The sequence below is a fragment of the Saccostrea cucullata genome, unplaced genomic scaffold (assembly GCF_032062105.1).
Source record: "Saccostrea cucullata isolate Sc308-1 unplaced genomic scaffold, CSIRO_AGI_Scuc_v1 ctg16036, whole genome shotgun sequence".
Classification (NCBI taxonomy): domain Eukaryota; kingdom Metazoa; phylum Mollusca; class Bivalvia; order Ostreida; family Ostreidae; genus Saccostrea; species Saccostrea cuccullata.
The window spans coordinates 928-12,537 of NW_026940865.1; the positions used below are offsets into that span (position 1 = coordinate 928).

General features: G+C 36.0%; 1 protein-coding gene across 1 annotated transcript; it reads left to right on the forward strand.

Annotated features, from left to right (window-relative positions):
* Positions 1–218: 218 nt before the first annotated feature.
* On the forward strand, positions 219–6,768 carry LOC134256486 (dynein axonemal heavy chain 14-like; the record flags this gene model as incomplete). The annotated part of the gene is made up of 4 exons (XM_062739123.1): positions 219–457; positions 569–838; positions 6,017–6,504; positions 6,680–6,768. Coding segments are annotated over 4 exons (1,086 nt in total), but the record flags the coding sequence as incomplete, so codon positions are not given.
* Between the last annotated feature and the right edge of the window lie 4,842 nt (positions 6,769–11,610).

An 11,610-nucleotide genomic window follows, 5' to 3' on the forward strand; every position in this document is an offset into this window, starting at 1 on the left:
ATATAGTGAAAGAGCATTCTTTCTTCAAAAATCTTCTTCTCTGCTCCTGGGAATTAAATAAACTAACTAAGAACATAGTTATGATGACCAAGAGTGTCTCTTTAATAATTGTGAATTTCATGGCCCCTGGTATCAACATATATCAGATGAAAAAAAAATCTTAAAGAATCTATGTGACTATTCCCTGATTTTGACCTCTTTTGCTTTGTCTTCTGTAGCCTCCAAAGTGAGAAGGTATACTACCTACAGAAGAACCCCAATCAGCTCCTGGACATGCTGGGGAAGCTGTTTGTATTTTCTTTCATCTGGAGTATTGGAGGTATGTTCAAGCTCCAGGAGGATGCTGATGATTACGACATGATCAGGCGGGGCCAGGACAAGGGGGAGAGGGATGCCAATATCTGTAACGAGTGTGATAACTTCATGCATGAGTTATTTGAAGTGGAACCACCACTTGGTAAGGAATATATTTCATTTCAAAAATGAATATGTGTTTCAGGGCTCTCTCTTTTTTTTTTATAATTAAAAGAAGTCAAAGATGTTGAAATCCTATATTTTCTTATAACAGGTATAAGATTGCCAACAGGAAACAAGGTTATTTATGCCTACTTCATTGATATGGAGTCTGGTAACTTTGTATCGTGGGATGTCCTGGTGCCAAACACCAAGTCTCTGATAGAGAAAGGAGCTGTCATAACTATAGGGGAGACAATGGGGGTTTCTGGGGGGCACAAGAAGAAAAGAGAGGAGGCTGAGATTACCCCCACTGTGGACCACATTCAATTCTCCTTCCTGTCTGGACTTCTGCTGCTGCACAAACATCCTGTGCTGCTTACAGGTGATTGCACTTATAGAATTAAGTTTTATTTAATCTCTTTTAGAATGAAAGTCATAAGATTAGGTACAGTAATATGTCTTTATCAAAGTCTTACAACAGCTTTCAGTTTAAGTCTTTGTAAAACAGATTCTTACACTGTTTTAAACAAGACATAGAAATTTTTCTGAGTATTTTTTTTTTCAGTCCAAAGCATAAAATATACAGATGTATTTTTAGCTCACCTTAACAAAGTTGGGGGAGCTTATGTAATACCCTCAGTGTCGGCGTCCCAGGTTAGGCCATAATAAAAATATTCCTAGATTCTCATCCCCGCCCACCCCGATTTTATACCCCCGCCTCGATTTTTTTAATTTCTGTTTTTCTTCGTCTTAATTCTGATCGGGATCGGTATTCATCTACCATTCTACTTTCGTTTTAAATCCTGCGAAAGTCGACATGATTTTGACAGTTGGAAAGATGGTAATTCTTGTAATAAATGCGTATATATTTTAAACCAGGGTCATTGGTTGAAAAAGATTGGTGATGATGTGAAGTACGAAGAGGTAATTGAACCTTTCCTATGACTTTTATTCAGGTATTGTAGATAAAATTACAACGATTGACCAAGTCAATAAAAAATCTGCAAAGTTGAAAAAATTAAAATTATGAAATAAAAGCAGCCCGCCCGCCTCAATTTTTAAAAAAATTCGGATGAGAATCTAGCAATTTATTTATTATGGCCTTAAGGTTAAGTTTTTTTGAGCAGTTTTCTTTTTAAGTAATTCTATGTCCTATATTGATTAGACATGCATGGAAGATGCTTCTAGTGTGTTTCATTGCACCAGTCAAAGTTTCAGATGCTGCAATTTCAGCAAAGGAATGACCAGGTTAATGTTTTTGGAGCAGGTTAACATTTTTGGTGCAGTTTTTGGTGTAGGTCTCATTTCCAAGGAACTATAAGTCCTATGTTGACCAAACTTGCATGGACGATACATCTAAGGATGCACACTACTGGTGTAGCATAATATATTGATACTGCGATATTTTGAACCCGGGTTCAATGTATCGCATTATATTTTGAACCCGGGTTCACTTTTTCGCTGCGATATATTGAACCCCCTTATTATATATTGAACCCCTACCTTTTTCATTGAAGAGGGATGGGGTTCAAAATATCATGGCCATAAAATATTGAGTCCCCCTGCCCATTTAATGTAAGAGGGAGGGGGTTCAAAATATTATGGCCATAAAATAATGAGTCCCCCTGCCCTATTAATTCATCAAGGAGGGGGTTCAAAATATTATGGCCATAATATATTGAGCCCCCCTGCCCTTTTAAGTTAAGAGGGAGGGGGGTTCAAAATATTATGGCCATAATATATTGAGTCCCCCTGCTCTTTTAAGTTAAGAGGGAGGGGTTCAAAATATTATGGCCATAAAATATTGAGTCCCCCTGCCCTATTAATTTATTAAGGAGGGGGTTCAAAATATTATGGTCATAATATATTCAGTTCTGTTCACTCCCTGATGTCCAGCAGTAGCAGTGGTATGACATGCTTTAAGCACTCTCAAAACACTGTATTGCATATTATATAGAAACCACAAAGGGGAAGCAACAAGACAGTGGGGATTGTTGACCTATGACACCTCCCTGTGTACACACAATACACAGGTACTATACCGATGTTACCTCCTCAATAGAGAGATACCTTTCTTATTCAGTAGCATATTGCTCATTAAATTTTCCTTTAATATCAAATTGTAAATTACATGTATATACAATTTAAACTAAAATGAATAGATACCTTATGGGATTCAATGAAAGACACAGAAATAAATGTATCTGTATTTTCTATCCGACATGATACATGTGTATATTTATAGATATTTGATGTAGAATATTGTGGGTATAAAAGTAAAAAAAACATTTTTTTTTTATTTCCTTGGTAACATTTGTACACTTCAATATTATGAAAATATTATCCTACCCTCAATTCTTTAAGAATTTCACGAATGTGAAAAAAAAAAGTTTTATTATAAAGATACCCTACTCTCAAGTAGTGGAAATGTATAACTGGGAGAAGGATTTTAGATTATTTGCAGGCATATTTTATCATCACTCCCTTTTCAGAGCAATTCAATAGGGTGACTGAATAATTTATAACCATCATATTTTGAACCCCTGTTCCTGTAAAATTAAATGGACAGGGGGCTCGATATTTTATGGTCATAACATTTTGAACCCCCCTCTCTCTTAAATTAAAAAAGGCGAGGGGACTCAATATTTTATGGCCATAATATTTTGAACCCCCTCCCTCTTAACGTAAAAGGATATGGGGGTTCAATATATTATGGCCATAATATTTTGAACCCCCTCCTTGATGAATTAATAGGGCAGGGGACTCAATATTTTATGGCCATAATATTTTGAACCCCCTCCCTCTTAACTTAAAAGGACAGGGGGACTCAATATTTTATGGCCATAATATTTTGAACCCCCTCCATGTAAACTTAAAAGGGCAGGGGGACTCAATATTTTATGGCCATAATATTTTGAACCCCCTCTCTCTTAATTTAAAAGGATAGGGGGACTCAATATTTGCTTTGGATGCTGAATCTGACCTACATTTTCCGGTTGAGTGAACAGGTTAAAGTTTTTGGTGCAGGTTTCATTTCCAAGTAACTATAAGCCCTATGTTGACCAAACTTACATGGATGATACATCTAAGGATGCATACTAACAGGCTTGCTTCGGATGCTGAATCTGACCTACATTTTCTGGTGAACAGGTTAAAGTATTTGGTGCAGGTTTCATTTCCAAGTAACTATAAGCCCTGTGTTGGCCAAACTTGCATGGACGATACATCTAAGGATGCATACTAACAGGCTTGCTTCGGATGCTGAATCTGACCTACATTTTCTGGTGAACAGGTTAAAGTATTTGGTGCAGGTTTCATTTCCAATTAACTATGAGCCCTATAATGACCGAACTTGCATGGATGATACATCTAAGGATGCACACTACCGGGGTTTGCTTCGGATGCTGAATCTGACCTACATTTTCTGATTGAGTGAACAGGTTAAAGTTTTTGGTGCAGGTTTCATTTCCAAGTAACTATAAGCCCTATGTTGACAAAACTTGCATGGATGATACATCTAAGGATGCATACTACCAAGCTTGCTTCGGATGCTGAATTTGACCTACATTTTCTGGTTGAGTGAACAGGTTAAAGTTTTTGGTGAAGGTTTCATTTCCAAGTAAGTATAAGACCTATGTTGACCAAGCTTGCATGGATGATACATCTAAGGATGCATACTACCAGGCTTGCTTCGGATGCTGAATCTGACCTACATTTTCCGGTTCAGTGAACAGGTTAAAGTTTTTGGTGCAGGTTTCATTTCCAATTAACTATGAGCCCTATAATGAGCAAACTTGCATGGATTATACATCTTAGGATGCACACTAATGGACTTGCTTCAGATGCTGAATTCGACATACATTTTTCAGATAATGGACCAGGTAAAAGTTAATGGTGCAGGTCTATTACCAAAAAACTATAATGCTTATACATGTATAACATTGTATAAACCAAACTTGCACAAATGATGCATCAAGGGATGAAAACTCAAATTTGCGTCCGATGCTGGATTTTAATGACATTTTCATGAAGAAGAACTAGTTTAAATTTTTTATATAGGTTTATTTCAAAGTATCAGATTAAAATTGCTTAAATATTTTCATTTTTAGAATGTACACTTTTTCGTTGGTTAATTGTGTGACTTAGCCTTACTTAAAGACAACATTCGTTGAGGTGAGCTCTGTAATCTCTGATTACCTATGTTTATGTTTATTTTTAGCTCACCTCAACGAAGTTGGGGGAGCTTATGTAATACCCTCGGCGTCCCCGTCGGCGTCGGTGTCGGCGTCCCAGGCTAAGTTTTTTGGAGCAGTTTTCTTTTTAAGTACTTCTATGTCCTATATTGATTAGACATGCATGAAAGACGGTTCTATTGTGTTTCATTGAACCAGTCAAAGTTTCAGATGCTGAAATTTCAGCAAAGGAATGACCAGGTTAATGTTTTTGGGGCAGGTTAACATTTTTGGTGCAGTTTTTGGTGTAGGTTTCATTTCCAAGTAACTATAAGCCCTATGTTGACCAAACTTGCATGGATGATACATCTAAGGATGCATACTACCGGGCTTGCTTCGGATGCTGAATCTGACCTACATTTTCCGGTTGAGTGAACAGGTTAAAGTTTTTGGTGCAGGTTTCATTTCCAAGTAACTATGAGTTCTTTAATTACCAAACTTGCATGGATGATACATCTAAGGATGCATAATACCTGGCTTGCTTCGGATGCTGAATCTGACCTACATTTTCTGTTTGAGTGAACAGGTTAAAGTTTTTGGTGCAGGTTTCATTTCCAAGTAACTATGAGTTCTTTAATTACCAAACTTGCATGGATGATACATCTAAGGATGCATAATACCTGGCTTGCTTCGGATGCTGAATCTGACCTACATTTTCTGGTTGAGTGAACAGGTTAAAGTTTTTGGTGCAGGTTTCATTTCCAAGTAACTATGAGTTCTTTAATTACCAAACTTGCATGGATGATACATCTAAGGATGCATACTACCAGGCTTGCTTGGGATGCTGAATCTGACCTACTTTTTGTGGATGAGTGAAATTTAATGTTAGTTTTTGATGCATGTTTCATTTCCAATAAACTATGAGCCCTATAATGAGCAAACTTGCATGGACGATACATCTTAGGATGCACACTAATGGACTTGCTTCGGATTCTGAATTCGACATACATTTTTCAGATAATAGACCAGGAAAAAGTTACGGGTGCAGGTCTATTACCAAAAAAACTATAAGGCTTATTTAACATTGTATAAACCAAACTTGCACAAAAGTTGCATCAAGAGATGAAAACTCTCAAATTTGCTTCAGATGCTGGATTTTAATTACATTTTCATGAAGAAGAACTAGTTTAAATTTTTTATGTAGGTCTATTTCAAAGTAATTCAGATGAAAATTGCTTAAATATTTTCATTTTTGGAATGTACACTTTTTGTTGGTTAATTGTGTGACTTTGCCTTACTTAAAGACAACATTCGTTGAGGTGAGCTCTGTAATCTCTGATTACCTATGTTAATTGTTTTCTGTAAAACTGTTCATTTCCACTATTTAGGAGAATCTGGAGTTGGCAAGTCGTCCATTATTAACCACATGTTAGGCAGACTGGGACAAGATGGTGCAACATCCACTAAGAGTGGCACTGTGCTGGGTCAGATCCTCAGCTACTCAGACAAGACCAACACGCTACTGGAGAGTATCTCGAAACTCACAGAAATGGACAACAATGACGAGTCCAAATGTATCAATGTCCTTCTGGGAACGGCCAAACCTAAAAGTTCTGCTGGTGTGATCATTTTTGTGTTTCAGTTCTCAGCTCAGATGACAGCAGCTAGACTTAAGGCTCACATCATGCATAAACTCATCAAGAAGGGCAAGGACACTCTGGGGGCTCCCCGGGGGAAAAAGGTGCTGGTGTTTGTGGATGATTTGAACATGCCGGCCCCTGAAGTATATGGAGCCCAGCCACCCCTAGAGTTACTGAGGCAGTTCTTGGAACTTGGTGGATTTTATCATGCTGGGAAAGCTCATCTTGTATGGGAGGTATGAAAATAAATACATGTATCCTTATGTGTGTAAATCTATTGTAGAACAATGAAATGTAGATCCAAAGTTGCAGAAGTGACTTTGAGTGTTTCTTAGTTTGTAAATTGGGCTTATTTAACTTGTGAAATACATAGTCTAGTTTTACTGAACACTGGGAATATATGAATTTTAGGATATTTATGACGTCCATGTGGTGGCAGCCTGTGGACCACCAGGTGGAGGCAGGAACCCCATCCATCCAAGGCTCCTAAAACACTTCAGGTCAGGCATCTTTCTAACTCTAAATGTATAATATCTAAATCCCCTCTAATCCATCTCTCAGTTTAGAATTGGTGTTGAATATGGAATATAAATTGTTCGTACAATATTCATATATGGTGTAGTGCATGTTACAGAAATATTTGTTTTTATTAGCTCACCTGAGCCGAAGGCTCAAGTGAGCTTTTCTGATCAAAATTTTTCCGTTGTCTGTCATCGTCGTTGTTGCAGTAATTGTTGTAAACTTTTCACATTTTCATCTTCTTCTCAAGAACCACTGGACCAATTTCAACCAAACTTGCTACAAAGTATCCTTGGGTGATGGGGATTCAAATTTGTTCAGCTGAATGGCCACACCCTCTTCGAAGGGGAGATAATTATGAATTAGGAAAAATTAATGGCATTTTTAAAAAATCTTCTTCTCAAGAACTACTGGGCCAGAAAGCTTGAAACTCATGTTAAATCATCCTCAGGTAGTGTAGATTTAAGTTTCTTCAAATCATGACCCTCGGGGGTAGGGTGGGGCCACAATGGGTGATCAAAGTTTTACATAGGAATATATAGGAAAAATCTTTAAAAATCTTTTTCAAGAACCATTGGGACAGGAAAAATGAAACTCATGTTGAATCATCCTCAGGTAGTGTACATTCAAGTTTGTTCAAATCATGACCCCCCGGGTAGGGTGGGGCCACAATGGCCAATCAAAGTTTTACATAGGAATATACCGGGTAAAGGTAAAATTTTAAAATTTTCCTCTCAAGATCCATAGGGACAGGAAAGATGAAACTTAAGTTGAATCATCCTTAGGTAGTGTACATTCAAATTTCTTCAAATCATGACCCCTGGGGGTTGGGGTGGGCCACAGTGGCTGATTAAAGTTTTACATAGGAATATAAAGGGAAATCTCTAAAACTTTTCTCAAGTACTGCAAAGCCATTATTAGTGATATTTTTGTGGGGACATCCTCAGGTAGTGTAGATTCTAGTTTGTTCAAATCATAACCCCCTGGGAATAGGGTGGGGCCACAATGGGGGATCCAAGTTTTACATTAAAATATATTCTAAAAATCTTCTTAAGAATAGCAAAGCCATGATTAGTGATATTTATATGGAAGCATCCTCAGGTAGTGTAGAATTAAATTTGTTCAAATTATACATTTAACCCCCAAGGGCAGGGAAAGGTCTCAATGTGGATCAGAGTTTTACATAGGAAAATAAAGGGAAAATCACAATAACAGAAAAGCTATGTTTAGTCATATTGACATGTAAGCATCCTAATGTATTGAAGATTTAAATTTGTTCAAATCATGAGTACCCTTTGGGGTAGGAAGGGAAACAATGGGGAGTCAAATTATTACAAAGTAATATATACAAACAAAATAAAAAAAAATATTTTTCTCAAGAACTTTATCAAGAAGTTATATGCAGTATTGAAATTGATATGGAGGCATTCTCAAGTAGTATTAGAATTCAATCCCCCCACTCCTCAGTAAACTTCAATTCTGATCTGATTTGTGCTTTTTCCTAGCCAATGTGCTCAGGTGAGTGATATGGCCCCTGGGCCTCTTGTTTTTAGCTCACCTGAGCCGAAGGCTCAAGTGAGCTTTTCTGATCACATTTTGTCCGGCGTCCGTCCATACTTGCCAACTCTGTCTGTCAAACTTTTCAACCCGTAACCCGATTATTTTCGGGTACTATCTTCCAACAACCCGAAAATCTCCCGATTTTCGGGATTTGGTTTGTAAATTAGGTTGCACTTTTAACTTCCAGTTACAACCCAAACTTGCTACGTAAACAATGCCGATGGATTAATTATCTGTGCAGGTGTAAACAATTAACTGGGTGTTGTTTTGACAAATCAATGTTTGAAGTCAATTAAAATGGCTTCCGATAGAACTAGATCGTTATCAGGGCCAACAGGAACAAATTGAACCAAACACATGTATCTGATTGAACCAAGAAAAAGAGAAACGATATTTATGTACATATCAAGGAATCTTGGAAAAAATAAACTTTCATTTTAGATAAAATAAAGTGATCAAAGACAGTGTAGGCCTAACTTCAAATTTAAAACATGTTGCGGTAGTTAATTAATTAAGAGAGAGGAAAAATAACTTCAAAACTGAAATTGGTTTACCATGTTTACTTTCAAATTTAGCAGGAACTGAAAAGGTTTTTTTTTTTTAAAAAAATGCACATTTACTTCAGGTCAATACTGAAATATGAAACCTTCAATTTTCATTTTTAACATGTAGGGAATTAAAGCAAATTATGTATAAATTTTTTGTCATAGTAAATTAAATCCTTTTTCAATAAAAGAATTCTCAATATACACAAATACTAAATTGTATATATGTATAAAATTTAATCGTGGTATATATGTCGTGAATGTTGTTACGCGTTATGACCAGATTTTTTACTTTCCAAATCTGGTCATGACCAAACTTTTGCTGGAGGTTAGAAATATATAGGAAAATTCTTTAAATTTTCTCTTCTTCTCAAGAATTTCAACCAAACTTGCCACAAAGTATCCTTGGGTGAAGGGGATTCAGTTTGTTCATGAAGGGCCATCATTATATGAATAAATGAAAATTTGGTGGCATATTTTAAAAATCTTCTTCTCAAGAACCACTTGGCCAGGAAAGATGAAACTTATGGGGAAACATCCTCAGGTAGTGTAGATTCAAATTTGTTCAAATCATGACCCGCGGGGTAGGGCGGGGCCAAAATGGCCGACCAAAATTTTACATAGAAGTATATAGGAAAATTCTTTAAAAATCTTCTTCTGAAGAATGACAAAGCCATAATTCATCACATTTATATGGAAGCATGCTCAGGTAGTGTAGATTCAAGTTTTTTCAAATCATGACCCCCCGGGGTAGGGCGGGGCCAAAATGGCCAACCAAAGTTTTACATAGAAATATATAGGAAAATTCTTTAAAAATCTTCTTCTGAAGAATGACAAAGCCATAATTCATCACATTTATATGGAAGCATGTTCAGGTAGTGTAGATTCAAGTTTGTTCAAATCATGACCCCCCGGGGTAGGGCGGGGCCAAAATGGCCGACCAAAGTTTTACATAGAAATATATATGAAAATTCTTTAAAAATCTTCTTCTCAAGAATGACAAAGCCATAATTCATCATATTTATATGGAAGCATGTTCAGGTAGTGTAGATTCAAGTTTGTTCAAATCATGACCCCCCGGGGTAGGGCGGGGCCAAAATGGCCGACCAAAGTTTTACATAGAAATATATAGGAAAATTCTTTAAGAATCTTATCAAGAATGACAAAGCCATAATTCATCATATTTATATGGAAGCATGTTCAGGTAGTGTAGATTCAAGTTTGTACAAATCAGAGTGGGGCCAAAATGGCCGACCAAAGTTTTACATAGAAATATATAGGAAAATTCCTTAAACATCTTCTTCTCAAGAATGACAAAGCCATAATTTATCATATTTATATGGAAGCATGCTCAGGTAGTGTAAATTAAAGTTTGTTCAAATCATGACCCCCGGGGGTAGGGCAGGGCCAAAATGGCCGACCAAAGTTTTACATAGAAATATATAGGAAAATTCTTTGAACATCTTCTTCTCAAGAATGACAAAGCCATGATTTATCATATTTATATGGAAGCATGCTCAGGTAGTGAAGATTCAAGTTTGTTCAAATCATGACCCCCGGGGGTAGGGCGGGGCCAAAATGGCCGACCAAAATTTTACATAGAAATATTTATGAAATTCTTTAAAAATTTTCTTCTCAAGAATGACAAAGCCATAATTCATCATATTTATATGGAAGCATGCTCAAGTAGTGTAGATTCAAATTTGTTCAAATCATGACCCCCAGGGTTAGGGCAGGGCCAAAATGGCCGACTAAAGTTTTTAAAGATATATATAGGAAAATTCTTTAAAAATCATTTTTTAAAAAATAGCAAATCCATGATTGGTCATCGGACTACTTTTGGATTTAAACTTTACAATAAAAAGCCATTTTCTACTTTTTCCTACCCTTAGTGCTCAGGTGAGCGATGTGGCCCATGGGCCTCTTGTTTAATTTATTCATATTATATGTGAACTTTAATAATGCTGAACTCAGACTGTGTGAGTTTCGATAAACAATTTTCAGCATTCATTTGAAAAAAAAATGTACAATTAATCTTTGAAAAAAAAAATGTTCATCCTCATATTGTTTATATTCTTTTCCAAAATTTAGAACACTTAATTAATTAATTTCGCTTTATTGTATAAATATGCATGCAGGCATTTTTCTTAAAGTGTCAAATTACTGGAAAACATTCAATGGCGAGAGTTTGCAGTTACGTGTAGTTGGCACGTGGACTTAAATTTTTTTATGCGAGATATCAAGAAAAAAATCTTTTCTTTTTTTTCTCATTGTTTATTTTCTTTTCCCAAATTTAGAACACTTTTCTTTGATTTATTTTGCTTTATTATATAATTGTGCAGGCATTTTTCTCAAAGTGTCAAATTACGGGAAAGCATTCGATGGCGAGAGTTCACTTTGCAGTTACATGTGAACTCTTTACAAGATATCAAGAAAAAATATCGCTTCTTCACCTTCATATTTACATGTTTTTCTTTTGTAAACAATATGTCTTTCTTTTTAATTTTAATATTTCTCCATTTTCATGTGCAATAAAATAAGATAGGATGTGCAGGTAAGGTGATAAACTTCATGGAACAAATTAAATTAAAGAAGGGGGGTGTATAACACTTAAAATTTTAACAATATTCAATGAATGAAAAAATCAAATACTTTTGATTTCTTTGACAAATTCGGTTTCTTTGTGTGTTAAGTATTAACCGCAATCATTTTCTGTGT